Below are 15,959 nucleotides of genomic sequence, written 5' to 3' on the forward strand. Positions count from 1 at the left end.
GAGCTATAAACTACATCCAGCTGATAGTTTTAAACTGGAGGTGCATAGTCAGACCGATGGCAACAAATACATTGAGATGGTTTTACAGCGAGAACTAGATCGAGAGGAGCGCGATGAGATTAAATTGGTTCTTGTAGCAGCTGATGGTGGATCACCTCAAAAATCAGGCACTGCAATAATTCATATTACTGTTCTGGATGTTAATGATAATGCCCCGGTGTGTAAACAGTCAGTATTTAAAACTGAGGTAAGGGAAGAGTCACCTGCTGGTACTGTTATTGGTTCTGTTAGTGCTGCTGATGCTGACGAAGGTGCAAATGGTCATGTTTCCTATTCCTTCGCTGTTGCCAGCAAAGAAGCGAGGGAGCTTTTTGAGATAAACACAGATACAGGTGAGATTACACTTCTGAGTAATTTAGATTATGAATCTCAGAATAGTTATCAGTTAAACATTCATGCAAGAGATAAAGGAGGCTTCTCGGATACTTGCAAAATTGTCATAGATGTAATTGATGAAAATGACAACTCTCCCACCATACAGCTTATGTCCTTCTCAAACACCCTTCCTGAAAATTCCCCAGTGGGAACAACCGTAGCCGTCATTAACATAGAGGACGCAGATTCGGGTAAAAACGGCCTTGTTCATTGCTCACTTAATCAAAACATACCGTTTAAAATTGAGTCATCTCTCACAGACTATTATAGTTTAATTACTGATGATATGCTTGATCGAGAAAGTTTTGCTGAATATAACATTTCGATCTTGGTATCAGACCAAGGAAGTCCAGCGCGACACGCAAACAAAACATTGACTGTAAAAATATCCGATGTCAATGACAACCCGCCTATGTTCGATTCTGACGAATATAAAACATTTGTTAGTGAAAATAATTATCCTGGTCTGACTATAATGACTGTTAAAGCAAAAGATGCTGACTGGGGTCCAAACGCGCAACTGTCCTACTTCCTGAAGGATGAAGACATGCGTGGTGCACCGCTAAGTTCTCTCGTGTCTGTGGATTCACTTACTGGAACTATTCATGCAGTGAAATCATTTGATTTTGAACAGTTAAAAACGTTTTCCTTTAACGTGACAGCTCGAGACGGAGGATCCCCGCCCTTGAGCTCTGAAGTGACAATAAATATTAATATTCAAGATCAGAATGACAACGCTCCTCAGGTTCTGTATCCAGTACAGACTGGCGGTTCAGTGGTGGCTGAGATTGTGCCTCGTGCTGCAGATGTTGGATATCTCGTCACTAAAGTGGTGGCTGTTGATGTGGACTCTGGACAGAATGCCTGGCTCTCCTATAAACTACAGAAAGCTACAGACAGAGCGCTGTTTGAAGTGGGTTTACAGAATGGAGAAATAAGAACTGTGCGACAAGTGACTGATAAAGATGCTGTCAAACAGAAACTCACTGTTGTTGTGGAGGATAACGGACAGCCCTCTCGCTCAGCTGTGGTCTCCATTAACGTGGCTGTGGCTGACAGCTTTCCTGAAGTGTTGTCAGAGTTCACTGACTTTACGCATGAAAAACAATATAACGACAACCTGACTTTTTACTTAGTTCTCGCACTGACTGCTGTTTCTTTCCTATTTATCACTTGTGTGGTTGTGATAATATCAGTAAAGATCTACAGATGGAGACAATCTCGCTTCCTCTATCAGTCCAATCTGCCTGTTATTCCGTACTATCCACCGCATTACGCAGACACAGGAGTCACTGGAACTCTGCCGCACGGGTATAATTATGAAGTGTGCATGACGACTGACTCGAGGAAGAGTGACTGTAAGTTTTCTACACTCGGTGGACAGAGTGTTTTAGTGGTGGACCCGAGTTTCACTGAGACGATGCAGCGCACAATAAAGGAAACAAACTTCGTAGAAGATCCTGACAGTCTTAAAATGGTAAGACCAAATGCAATTAAAAAGACTGAAATAAAATCTATTTAATTTTGAAATTGCAAACAGTAAATGTTGCTAGTATTAGGAAGCGTGTTATATAGCCTACCTTGTTGAATCTGTAACACTTTACAGCAAGGTTCAGTTTCGTTACATTAATGCATTAGCTACCATGAACTAAAAAAAAAAAAAAACATTTTTACAACATTTATCTTGGTTATTGTTAATTTCTGAATATAATACATTGAACGTTGTATAAATTAATAGTAGTCCGTAAACGAATGATCTGACAATTAATGATATTATTAGGCCTAATGAAAATTAATTAACAATAAACAATAGTATATTGGTTAATCAATATGAACCGTGAATAATAAATGCTGTATTGGTCATTATCAGTTAACGAAAGGAAGCTTTTATATGATATAAAACACTCATATAATATATATAAATATATTCTATCTTTGTTGAGATCAATGTTCTGGGACATTTTATAGCTTTTATTAGTGTCATTTCTCATTCTCAACTCTAAGTGCCGCTGTTGATTTGTAGAAAAGCATGTAGGTGATATCCTGTGATTGGTGGAGCTGTGCTGATGCTGGTTAGGAGATTGTGGAGGAGACTAAAGAGAGTCGATGAAGGGACACAGTCACTGACTAAAAGCTGCCGAGCTGGATTAATCTGTGGATATCCCAATTGATAAGCATTCAATACAATTTGTAAATTGAATACATAATGTATAACATTTTTGTAATTGCATTGTGTAAAAGAATTCATTTTTACCAGTCGCGAAGACAGCCATTGGACCGTGTTTTCTTATGGAGGGTTTTATTCATCATGGCCGTTTGCTTGATCTCAAACACAAACGCACAGATTCGTTACTCAGTTCCAGAGGAAATGAAGAAAGGCTCTCTTATCGGGAATATAGCTCATGATCTTGGTCTGGATGCTCAAAGACTGCGCTCGGGTCGGGCTCGTATCGTGTCTGGCGACAGCACTGAATACGTAGAGCTGAAAACAGACAAAGGGATTTTGGTTGTGAAGGAGAGAATTGACCGAGAGCAGCTTTGCGCTGAAACCACTCCGTGCAGCTTCACATTTGAAATAATACTTGATAATCCAATGGAGCTACATCATGTTACGGTAGAAATATTGGATGTAAACGATCATTCACCAACATTTCCTAAAGATGAAATTTATCTTGAAATAAGTGAATCGGCCGCGCCTGGGGCTCGTTTCTTACTGGGAAGCGCAGATGATCATGATGTAGGTGTAAATGGTATACAAAATTATGTCATATCACAGAATGAGAATTTTATTTTAAAACAACATTCACGGCCAAGTGGGGTCAAATATGCTGAAATGGTGCTTCAGAAACATCTAGACAGAGAGCAGCATCCACGACTGTCTCTCATTCTCACAGCGGTCGACGGAGGAAGTCCTCAAAGATCTGGTAATATGAAAATAGAGGTGAATGTACTAGATGCAAATGACAACGCGCCAGTGTTCAATCAATCTGTATATAGAGCAACAATAGCAGAAAATTCACTTAAGGGGACATTTATAACCATTGTCAATGCTAGTGATGCAGACAGCGGCGCAAATGGATTGTTTTCTTATAGCTTTGGGAATTTGAAAGTCATTGCTGAGATTTTTAAGATGAATGAAAGCACAGGTGTTATAACTCTAAATGGAGTGCTTGACTACGAAAAAGCAAAGAAATACGAATTTGATATCGAAGCAAAGGACCAAGGCGGTTTGGGAGACTCTGCCAAAGTCATAGTTGATTTAATTGATATTAATGATAATGCGCCGTTTATTAGTGTTATGTCATTTTCAAACCCAGTGTCTGAGGAAGCGCCTCTTGGTACAACTATCGCGATCTTCAGTGTCAAAGATTTGGATGCAGGAGACAATGGACACGTTGACTGTACTGTTGATACTCCGTTCAAATTACATTCTTCATTGCGGAATTATTACACTTTAGTGACTGATGCTGCTTTAGATCGAGAACGTGTGGCAGAATATAATATCACAATCACAGCTACAGATTCAGGGTCTCCTGCGCTTTCCAGTCAGAAAACTTTAAATCTGAGAGTATCAGATGTTAATGACAATCCGCCCAGGTTTCAAAAGAGTATTTACACTGCATATGTTACTGAAAATAATTCACCTGGTTTGTCCATATTCACTCTGAGTGCTCAAGATGATGACTGGAACCAGAACGCTCGTATCTCGTATCTTCTAGATGAAACTACAGTGGGTGGATCCCCTGTTTCCTCTTTTATATCAGTAAATGCTGACAGTGGAGTGGTGCACGCGCTGCGCGGTTTTGACTATGAGCAAATAAAAAGGGTTAGTGTCTGTGTGAAAGCACAAGATGGAGGCTCTCCACCCCTCAGCACTAATGTGACTTTGGATATTATAATCCAAGATCAGAACGACAACGCTCCTCAGGTTCTGTATCCAGTACAGACTGGCGGTTCAGTGGTGGCTGAGATTGTGCCTCGTGCTGCAGATGTTGGATATCTCGTCACTAAAGTGGTGGCTGTTGATGTGGACTCTGGACAGAATGCCTGGCTCTCCTATAAACTACAGAAAGCTACAGACAGAGCGCTGTTTGAAGTGGGTTTACAGAATGGAGAAATAAGAACTGTGCGACAAGTGACTGATAAAGATGCTGTCAAACAGAAACTCACTGTTGTTGTGGAGGATAACGGACAGCCCTCTCGCTCAGCTGTGGTCTCCATTAACGTGGCTGTGGCTGACAGCTTTCCTGAAGTGCTGTCAGAGTTCACTGACTTTACGCATGAAAAACAATATAACGACAACCTGACTTTTTATTTAGTTCTCGCTCTGGCCGCTGTTTCTTTCCTATTTATCACTTGTGTGGTTGTGATAATATCAGTAAAGATCTACAGATGGAGACAATCTCGCTTCCTCTATCAGTCCAATCTGCCTGTTATTCCGTACTATCCACCGCATTACGCAGACACAGGAGTCACTGGAACTCTGCCGCACGGGTATAATTATGAAGTGTGCATGACGACTGACTCGAGGAAGAGTGACTGTAAGTTTTCTACACTCGGTGGTCAGAGTGTTTTAGTGGTGGATCCGAGTTTCACTGAGACGATGCAGCGCGCAATGAAAGAAAATAACTTCTTAGAAGATCCCGACAAGTGTCCTGAAATGGTAAGATCACCTGTTATATATAAAAATGTATATATAATATTAAAATTAAAAGTGCTTTTGTAATATTAGAAATCATTTGCACTATTTAAAATTAGTATACAATAAGATTTGGTTCGTTAACGTAAGTTAATGCATTACTTATCATTTACCATTAATTAGCATGTATTAATATATAAATGTATTATTGCTCATTGTTAATTATTTTTTTGTTCATAATACGTTATTTATAAAAATTCCAAAGATATTAGTTCATTTGATAATATTAAACTAGTTTAATAATTTCTATAAATGTTCATTCAATCTTTATTTGAAATTAAGACTATGTTATGTCTCTAAAAGAGGTGATTTGTCGCACTGCCATTAATTCACGCTTTCATTGAATCTTTAAAATTTATTTGAAATTATTTTCGGTTTTACTTTGTTTTGATGGTCAATTTAACACATTCTGTTGACTATAAGTAACGCTGCACCTGCATGTCTATAGACTCGCATTATAGTGTTTGCAGAGTATTAGTAGACTGATAGGGTTAAAAAAAGTTGACATGTACATGCAAAGTTACTTATAATCAGTAAATGTCTGTTGGAGGACCGTTACAATTAAAGTTTAGCAGATATTAAGCAGACAGTCTACTAATACTCTAATGAGAGTAGTTGACATGTAGATACAAAGTTACTTATAGTCAACAGACTTTTCAAAAGGGACCATTAAAATAAAAGTGTTACCTTATTTTCCCTATCTCCGGAAAAATGATTGATTTCTTATATTTAAGTATACTGCAATGTACAGTAAGATTAAAATGTATGAGAACGTTGGTGCGTTATTTGATTGTTTGTAGTTATGTTTTATTTTTGTTGGGAGCAAATTACGAAATTGAATCCTTGTTCTGAAACACTTCATTGCTTTTATTATTGTCGTTTCTCGCTCTCAACTCTAAGGGCCGCTGTTGATTTGTAGAAAAGCATGTAGGTGATCTCCTGTGATTGGTGGAGCTGTGCTGATGCTGGTTAGGAGAATGTGAAGGAGACCTAAGAGAGTCGATGAAGGGACACAGTCACTGACTAAAAGCAACCGAGCAGGATTACTTTGTGGATATTTCAATTGCTGAACATCATCTACAATATGTAATCTGAATACGTAGGCCTAATGTATAAAATGTTTGTGATTACAGTATTTAAAATGAATCATTGTTCCCAATCGCGAGGACAGCCATTGGACCGTGTTTTCACATGGATGGTTTTATTCATCATGGCCGTTTGCTTGATCTCAAACATAAACGCACAGATTCGTTACTCAGTTCCAGAGGAAATGAAGAAAGGATCTCTTATCGGGAATATAGCTCATGATCTTGGTCTGGATGCTCAAAGACTGCGCTCGGGTCGGGCTCGTATCGTGTCTGGCGACAGCACTGAATACGTAGAGCTGAAAACAGACAAAGGGATTTTGGTTGTGAAGGAGAGAATTGACCGAGAGCAGCTTTGCGCTGAAACCACTCCGTGCAGCTTCACATTTGAAATAATACTTGATAATCCAATGGAGCTACATCATGTTACGGTAGAAATATTGGATGTAAACGATCACTCTCCAACATTTGCTAAGGATGCAATTAATCTTGAAATAAGTGAATCGGCCGCGCCTGGATCTCGTTTTTTACTGGGAAGCGCAGATGATCCTGATGTAGGTCTAAACGCACTACAACATTATACTATGTCACCTAATAGTTATTTTAATCTTAAAGAACACTCGCGCCCCGATGGAGTCAAATATGCTGAAATGGTGCTGCAGAAACCTCTAGACAGAGAGCAGCATCCACGACTATCTCTCATTCTCACAGCGGTCGACGGAGGAAACCCTCAAAGATCTGGTAATATGAAAATAGAGGTCAGTCTATTGGATGTAAACGACAACGCACCTGAATTTAACCAGTCAGTTTATAGGGCAACTATAGAGGAAAATGCGCGTAAAGAAACTTATATTACGACTGTTAATGCAAGTGATGCAGATAGTGGAATGTATAGTTTGATTTCATACAGTTTTGCTAATTTAAAAGGTAACATAAAAGACATTTTTAAAATCGATGAGAAAACCGGTGTTATAACACTAATAGGGGTACTTGATTATGAAAAGGCAAAGAAATATGAAATTGGCATCGAGGCCAAAGATCAGGGTGGTTTAGGAAACTCGGCTAAAGTCATAGTTGATTTAATTGATGTTAATGATAATGCACCAGTTATCAGTGTTATGTCATTTTCAAGCCCAGTTACTGAAGACGCAACTGTTGGAACCACTATCGCTATTGTCAGTGTCAAAGATCTAGATGCAGGAGACAATGGACACGTTGACTGTACAATTGATAGAAACACACCATTCAAACTTCAGTCTTCACTGCGGAATTATTACACTTTAGTTACTGACGCTGCTTTAGATCGTGAACGTGTGGCAGAATATAATATCACAATCACAGCTACAGATTCAGGGTCTCCTGCGCTTTCCAGTCAGAAAACTTTAAATCTGAAAGTATCAGATGTTAATGACAATCCGCCCAGGTTTCATAAGACTGTTTACACTGCATATGTTCCTGAAAATAATTCGCCTGGTTTGTCCATATTCACTCTGAGTGCTCAAGATGATGACTGGAACCAGAACGCTCGGATCTCGTATCTTCTAGATGAAACTACAGTGGGTGGATCCCCTGTTTCCTCTTTTATATCAGTAAATGCTGACAGTGGAGTGGTGCACGCGCTGCGCGGTTTTGACTATGAGCAAATGAAAAGTGTTAGTGTCTGTGTGAAAGCACAAGATGGAGGCTCTCCACCCCTCAGCACTAATGTGACTTTGGACATTATAATCCAAGATCAGAACGACAACGCTCCTCAGGTTCTGTATCCAGTACAGACTGGCGGTTCAGTGGTGGCTGAGATTGTGCCTCGTGCTGCAGATGTTGGATATCTCGTCACTAAAGTGGTGGCTGTTGATGTGGACTCGGGACAGAATGCCTGGCTCTCCTATAAACTACAGAAAGGTACAGACAGAGCGCTGTTTGAAGTGGGTTTGCAGAATGGAGAAATAAGAACTGTGCGACAAGTGACTGATAAAGATGCTGTCAAACAGAAACTCACTGTTGTTGTGGAGGATAACGGACAGCCCTCTCGCTCAGCTGTGGTCTCCATTAACGTGGCTGTGGCTGACAGCTTTCCTGAAGTGCTGTCAGAGTTCACAGACTTTACGCATGAAAAACAATATAACGACAACCTGACTTTTTATTTAGTTCTCGCACTGGCCGCTGTTTCTTTCCTATTTATCACTTGTGTGGTTGTGATAATATCAGTAAAGATCTACAGATGGAGACAATCTCGCTTCCTCTATCAGTCCAATCTGCCTGTTATTCCGTACTATCCACCGCATTACGCAGACACAGGAGTCACTGGAACTCTGCCGCACGGGTATAATTATGAAGTGTGCATGACGACTGACTCGAGGAAGAGTGACTGTAAGTTTTCTACACTCGGTGGACAGAGTGTTTTAGTGGTGGACCCGAGTTTCACTGAGACGATGCAGCGCGCAATGAAAGAAATGAACTTCTTAGAAGATCCAGAATCGCAAGAAATGGTAAGATCGGCTCTTCTTTAAAAGACTGAAATAATGTAATAACATGCAGTAAATTGTGGCTAGTAATAAAAAAGCCTGTTACATTATCTGTAACACTTTTATATAAAGTTTAATTCGTTAACAATTAATGTATTAGCAACCATGAACTAAAAATAAATAGCATTTTTACAACATTTATTTAGTTAATTGTTCATTTTTATATATGCTTTACATTTCTAACATTGTAACATATTCTCAGGTTTTATGAATCAATGTTTGTTAACGTGTTTTGAACGAAATTTAATTTGCAATAAACAATAATTTATTTGTTAATCAAATCTGACCTAGATTAACAAATGTTGTATTGTTCACTGTTAGTTCTAGTGCATTAGCCAGTGTTAACGAACGGAAGCTGATTATACAGCATTAATAAAATGCGCCATTCATAAGGTTCTATCTATGATATCTCACGTTACTAAGAATATTTGATTATGTATCTCTTTACTACTAAACGTAAAACAATATTAAAATGTATTATGAGAGAATCTAAAGGTTGTTTGATTACATAGTTCTTTTGGGATATTTTATCCTGTTCTATTTTTGTTGAGAAGAAAGGACGGAATGCAATTCTAGTTCTGAGATATTTCAGTGCTTTCATTGGTGTCGTTTCTCGCTTTCAACTCTAAGTGCCGCTGTTGATTTGTAGAAAAGCATGTAGGTGATCTCCTGTGATTGGTGGAGCTGTGCTGATGCTGGTTAGGAGATTGTGGAGGAGACTAAAGAGAGTCGATGAAGAGACACAGTCACTGACTAAAAGCTGCCGAGCTGGATTACTTTGTGGATATTTCAATTGCTGAACATCATCTACAGTCTGCAATCTGAATACTTAATATATAAACATGTTTGTGATTACAGTTTGTAGACGGATTCATTGTTTCCAATCGCGAGGACAGCTATTGGATGGTGTTTTCCTATGGAGGGTTTTATTCATCATGGCCGTTTGCTTGATCTCAAACATAAACGCACAGATTCGTTACTCAGTTCCAGAGGAAATGAAGAAAGGCTCTCTTATCGGGAATATAGCTCATGATCTTGGTCTGGATGCTCAAAGACTGCGCTCGGGTCGGGCTCGTATCGTGTCTGGCGACAGCACTGAATACGTAGAGCTGAAAACAGACAAAGGGATTTTGGTTGTGAAGGAGAGAATTGACCGAGAGCAGCTTTGCGCTGAAACCACTCCGTGCAGCTTCACATTTGAAATAATACTTGATAATCCAATGGAGCTACATCATGTTACGGTAGAAATATTGGATGTAAACGATCATTCACCAACATTTCCTAAAGAGGAAATTAACCTTGAAATAAGCGAATCAGCCACACATGGGGCTCGTTTCTTACTGGGAAGCGCAGATGATCCTGATGTGGGCGTGAATGCTCTCCAAAATTATGCCTTATCACCGAATGATAATTTTATTTTAAAACAGCATGCACGACAAGGCGGTGTCAAATATGCTGAAATGGTGCTTCAGAAACCTTTAGATAGAGAACAACATCCACTACTTTCTCTCACTCTTACAGCAATTGATGGAGGAAATCCGCAAAGATCAGGTAACGTGAAAATAGCTGTGAATGTACTAGATGTAAATGACAACGCGCCAGTATTCAACCAGACAGTTTACAGAGCAACAATAGCAGAAAATTTGACAAAGGGAACTTACATAACAACAGTTAATGCAAGTGATGCTGACAGCGGTGCTAATAAATTAATTTCCTACAGTTTTACGAATATAAAGGTCATTGGTGAGATATTTGAGTTAAATGAAAGCACTGGTGTTATAACACTAACTGGGCTGCTTGACTACGAAAAAGCAAAAAAATACGAAATTGATATCGAAGCAAAGGACCAAGGTGGTTTAGGAAACTCGGCTAAAGTCATAGTTGATTTAATTGATGTTAATGATAATGCACCAGTTATCAGTGTTATGTCATTTTCAAGCCCAGTTACTGAAGACGCAACTGTTGGAACCACTATCGCTATTGTCAGTGTCAAAGATCTAGATGCAGGAGACAATGGACACGTTGACTGTACAATTGATAGAAACACACCATTCAAACTTCAGTCTTCACTGCGGAATTATTACACTTTAGTTACTGACGCTGCTTTAGATCGTGAACGTGTGGCAGAATATAATATCACAATCACAGCTACAGATTCAGGGTCTCCTGCGCTTTCCAGTCAGAAAACTTTAAATCTGAAAGTATCAGATGTTAATGACAATCCGCCCAGGTTTCATAAGACTGTTTACACTGCATATGTTCCTGAAAATAATTCGCCTGGTTTGTCCATATTCACTCTGAGTGCTCAAGATGATGACTGGAACCAGAACGCTCGGATCTCGTATCTTCTAGATGAAACTACAGTGGGTGGATCCCCTGTTTCCTCTTTTATATCAGTAAATGCTGACAGTGGAGTGGTGCACGCGCTGCGCGGTTTTGACTATGAGCAAATGAAAAGTGTTAGTGTCTGTGTGAAAGCACAAGATGGAGGCTCTCCACCCCTCAGCACTAATGTGACTTTGGACATTATAATCCAAGATCAGAACGACAACGCTCCTCAGGTTCTGTATCCAGTACAGACTGGCGGTTCAGTGGTGGCTGAGATTGTGCCTCGTGCTGCAGATGTTGGATATCTCGTCACTAAAGTGGTGGCTGTTGATGTGGACTCGGGACAGAATGCCTGGCTCTCCTATAAACTACAGAAAGGTACAGACAGAGCGCTGTTTGAAGTGGGTTTGCAGAATGGAGAAATAAGAACTGTGCGACAAGTGACTGATAAAGATGCTGTCAAACAGAAACTCACTGTTGTTGTGGAGGATAACGGACAGCCCTCTCGCTCAGCTGTGGTCTCCATTAACGTGGCTGTGGCTGACAGCTTTCCTGAAGTGCTGTCAGAGTTCACAGACTTTACGCATGAAAAACAATATAACGACAACCTGACTTTTTATTTAGTTCTCGCACTGGCCGCTGTTTCTTTCCTATTTATCACTTGTGTGGTTGTGATAATATCAGTAAAGATCTACAGATGGAGACAATCTCGCTTCCTCTATCAGTCCAATCTGCCTGTTATTCCGTACTATCCACCGCATTACGCAGACACAGGAGTCACTGGAACTCTGCCGCACGGGTATAATTATGAAGTGTGCATGACGACTGACTCGAGGAAGAGTGACTGTAAGTTTTCTACACTCGGTGGACAGAGTGTTTTAGTGGTGGACCCGAGTTTCACTGAGACGATGCAGCGCGCAATGAAAGAAAAGAACTTCTTAGAAGATCCAGAATCGCAAGAAATGGTAAGATCGGCTCTTCTTTAAAAGACTGAAATAATGTAATAACATGCAGTAAATTGTGGCTAGTAATAAAAAAGCCTGTTACATTATCTGTAACACTTTTATATAAAGTTTAATTCGTTAACAATTAATGTATTAGCAACCATGAACTAAAAATAAATAGCATTTTTACAACATTTATTTAGTTAATTGTTCATTTTTATATATGCTTTACATTTCTAACATTGTAACATATTCTCAGGTTTTATGAATCAATGTTTGTTAACGTGTTTTGAACGAAATTTAATTTGCAATAAACAATAATTTATTTGTTAATCAAATCTGACCTAGATTAACAAATGTTGTATTGTTCACTGTTAGTTCTAGTGCATTAGCCAGTGTTAACGAACGGAAGCTGATTATACAGCATTAATAAAATGCGCCATTCATAAGGTTCTATCTATGATATCTCACGTTACTAAGAATATTTGATTATGTATCTCTTTACTACTAAACGTAAAACAATATTAAAATGTATTATGAGAGAATCTAAAGGTTGTTTGATTACATAGTTCTTTTGGGATATTTTATCCTGTTCTATTTTTGTTGAGAAGAAAGGACGGAATGCAATTCTAGTTCTGAGATATTTCAGTGCTTTCATTGGTGTCGTTTCTCGCTTTCAACTCTAAGTGCCGCTGTTGATTTGTAGAAAAGCATGTAGGTGATCTCCTGTGATTGGTGGAGCTGTGCTGATGCTGGTTAGGAGATTGTGGAGGAGACTAAAGAGAGTCGATGAAGAGACACAGTCACTGACTAAAAGCTGCCGAGCTGGATTACTTTGTGGATATTTCAATTGCTGAACATCATCTACAGTCTGCAATCTGAATACTTAATATATAAACATGTTTGTGATTACAGTTTGTAGACGGATTCATTGTTTCCAATCGCGAGGACAGCTATTGGATGGTGTTTTCCTATGGAGGGTTTTATTCATCATGGCCGTTTGCTTGATCTCAAACATAAACGCACAGATTCGTTACTCAGTTCCAGAGGAAATGAAGAAAGGCTCTCTTATCGGGAATATAGCTCATGATCTTGGTCTGGATGCTCAAAGACTGCGCTCGGGTCGGGCTCGTATCGTGTCTGGCGACAGCACTGAATACGTAGAGCTGAAAACAGACAAAGGGATTTTGGTTGTGAAGGAGAGAATTGACCGAGAGCAGCTTTGCGCTGAAACCACTCCGTGCAGCTTCACATTTGAAATAATACTTGATAATCCAATGGAGCTACATCATGTTACGGTAGAAATATTGGATGTAAACGATCATTCACCAACATTTCCTAAAGAGGAAATTAACCTTGAAATAAGCGAATCAGCCACACATGGGGCTCGTTTCTTACTGGGAAGCGCAGATGATCCTGATGTGGGCGTGAATGCTCTCCAAAATTATGCCTTATCACCGAATGATAATTTTATTTTAAAACAGCATGCACGACAAGGCGGTGTCAAATATGCTGAAATGGTGCTTCAGAAACCTTTAGATAGAGAACAACATCCACTACTTTCTCTCACTCTTACAGCAATTGATGGAGGAAATCCGCAAAGATCAGGTAACGTGAAAATAGCTGTGAATGTACTAGATGTAAATGACAACGCGCCAGTATTCAACCAGACAGTTTACAGAGCAACAATAGCAGAAAATTTGACAAAGGGAACTTACATAACAACAGTTAATGCAAGTGATGCTGACAGCGGTGCTAATAAATTAATTTCCTACAGTTTTACGAATATAAAGGTCATTGGTGAGATATTTGAGTTAAATGAAAGCACTGGTGTTATAACACTAACTGGGCTGCTTGACTACGAAAAAGCAAAAAAATACGAAATTGATATCGAAGCAAAGGACCAAGGTGGTTTAGGAGACTCTGCTAAAGTCATAGTTGATTTAATTGATGTTAATGATAATGCACCAGTTGTCAGTATTATGTCATTTTCAAGTCCAGTGACAGAAGACGCAGCTGTTGGAACCACTATCGCGATTTTCAGTGTCAAAGATCTAGATGCAGGAGACAATGGACACGTTGACTGTACAATTGATAGAAACACACCATTCAAACTTCAGTCTTCACTGCGGAATTATTACACTTTACTCACTGATGCTGCTTTAGATCGTGAACGTGTGGCAGAATATAATATCACAATCACAGCTACAGATTCAGGGTCTCCTGCGCTTTCCAGTCAGAAAACTTTAAATCTGAAAGTATCAGATGTTAATGACAATCCGCCCAGGTTTCAAAAGACTGTTTACACTGCATATGTTACTGAAAATAATTCACCTGGTTTGTCCATATTCACTCTGAGTGCTCAAGATGATGACTGGAACCAGAACGCTCGTATTTCGTATCTTCTAGATGAAACTACAGTGGGTGGATCCCCTGTTTCCTCTTTTATATCAGTAAATGCTGACAGTGGAGTGGTGCACGCGCTGCGCGGTTTTGACTATGAGCAAATAAAAAGGGTTAGTGTCTGTGTGAAAGCACAAGATGGAGGCTCTCCACCCCTCAGCACTAATGTGACTTTGGATATTATAATCCAAGATCAGAACGACAACGCTCCTCAGGTTCTGTATCCAGTACAGACTGGCGGTTCAGTGGTGGCTGAGATTGTGCCTCGTGCTGCAGATGTTGGATATCTCGTCACTAAAGTGGTGGCTGTTGATGTGGACTCTGGACAGAATGCCTGGCTCTCCTATAAACTACAGAAAGCTACAGACAGAGCGCTGTTTGAAGTGGGTTTACAGAATGGAGAAATAAGAACTGTGCGACAAGTGACTGATAAAGATGCTGTCAAACAGAAACTCACTGTTGTTGTGGAGGATAACGGACAGCCCTCTCGCTCAGCTGTGGTCTCCATTAACGTGGCTGTGGCTGACAGCTTTCCTGAAGTGCTGTCAGAGTTCACTGATTTTACGCATGAAAAACAATATAACGACAACCTGACTTTTTATTTAGTTCTCGCACTGGCCGCTGTTTCTTTCCTATTTATCACTTGTGTGGTTGTGATAATATCAGTAAAGATCTACAGATGGAGACAATCTCGCTTCCTCTATCAGTCCAATCTGCCTGTTATTCCGTACTATCCACCGCATTACGCAGACACAGGAGTCACTGGAACTCTGCCGCACGGGTATAATTATGAAGTGTGCATGACGACTGACTCGAGGAAGAGTGACTGTAAGTTTTCTACACTCGGTGGACAGAGTGTTTTAGTGGTGGACCCGAGTTTCACTGAGACGATGCAGCGCGCAATGAAAGAAAAGAACTGCTTAGAAGATCCAGAATTGCAGGAAATGGTAAGATCGGCTGTTCTTATAATGACTGACATAAAGTCTATATAAAATTAGAATTACACACAATAAATTGTGAATAGTATAACATTAGAAAGTCTGGCCGACTGTATTAAATCTGTAACTAACCATTTACAAAACTAAAACGGATTTTTTTCTTCTATTGATCTAGGTTATTGTTAACTTCTATATTTAATAATACATTTCCAACAAAATAAGTTGTGTATATATTACCATTAGTTATACTTTCAACGATCACTATTTTAAAAAAGGTAAATTAAATTAATTTATTAAATTACCCTAGAATAATAAATGCTGTCTAAGTATTATTCATTATAGAATATCTAATGCAATAACTAATGTTAACGAACGGAACCTTATCGTAAAGTATTATTATTAAATGTATTTTTATCTAACTAGGTAAAATTATTGCTTTGTCTTAGCACTACTTAGAGTACAGTAGGAATAATTGTCACATTAATATTGGAAGGTTATTGCCTATTTTACTATATTGCTATGTTGGGTTGTTTTATGTTGTTTTAATTTTGTTCAGACCAAATAACGGAATTCAGTTCTACTTCTGAGACGCTTCGTGGCTTTTC

General features: G+C 39.3%; 3 protein-coding genes and 1 pseudogene across 21 annotated transcripts in view; all 4 read left to right on the forward strand.

Moving 5' to 3' along the window:
- Positions 1–15,959, forward strand: part of LOC311076813 (protocadherin gamma-C5-like) — a gene marked incomplete at its 5' end in the record, with an annotated part of 165,391 nt that overhangs the window by 53,160 nt on the left and 96,272 nt on the right. For 2 of the 18 annotated variants that reach the window (XM_084105285.1, XM_084105258.1), the window contains one exon: positions 12,028–15,363. The exons of 14 other annotated variants lie outside the window; for them this stretch is intronic. In XM_084105285.1, coding sequence (XP_083961411.1) covers positions 12,913–15,363 — 2,451 coding nt within the window. Of the gene's footprint in view, positions 1–2,570; positions 5,099–12,027; positions 15,364–15,959 lie in introns of those variants that run through there. 2 more of the 18 variants (XM_084105268.1, XM_084105255.1) reach the window with 2 other exon arrangements.
- LOC311076816 (protocadherin beta-16-like) overlaps positions 1–15,959 on the forward strand; it is a 91,728-nt pseudogene that overhangs the window by 24,775 nt on the left and 50,994 nt on the right. The gene's annotated exons all lie outside the window — the stretch shown is intronic.
- LOC311076580 (protocadherin gamma-A3-like) lies at positions 6,330–8,726 on the forward strand (the record flags this gene model as incomplete). Its single annotated transcript, XM_084104920.1, has 1 exon — positions 6,330–8,726. One exon carries the CDS (start codon positions 6,330–6,332, stop codon positions 8,724–8,726), a length of 2,397 nt encoding a protein of 798 aa, XP_083961046.1.
- LOC311076817 (protocadherin gamma-A3-like) lies at positions 9,490–12,984 on the forward strand. The gene has a single exon (XM_084105294.1). The coding sequence runs from the start codon at positions 9,584–9,586 to the stop codon at positions 12,053–12,055; it is 2,472 nt and encodes an 823-aa protein (XP_083961420.1). The 5' UTR covers positions 9,490–9,583; the 3' UTR covers positions 12,056–12,984.

Source organism: Abramis brama (assembly GCF_963993115.1).
Source record: "Abramis brama genome assembly, chromosome: 25".
Lineage (NCBI taxonomy): Eukaryota > Metazoa > Chordata > Actinopteri > Cypriniformes > Leuciscidae > Abramis > Abramis brama.

What these genes read in the sequence shown, in the direction of transcription:
- LOC311076817 (XM_084105294.1), top strand. Translation starts at nt 9,584, where the DNA reads ATGTTTGTGATTACAGTTTGTAGACGGATTCATTGTTTCCAATCGCGA.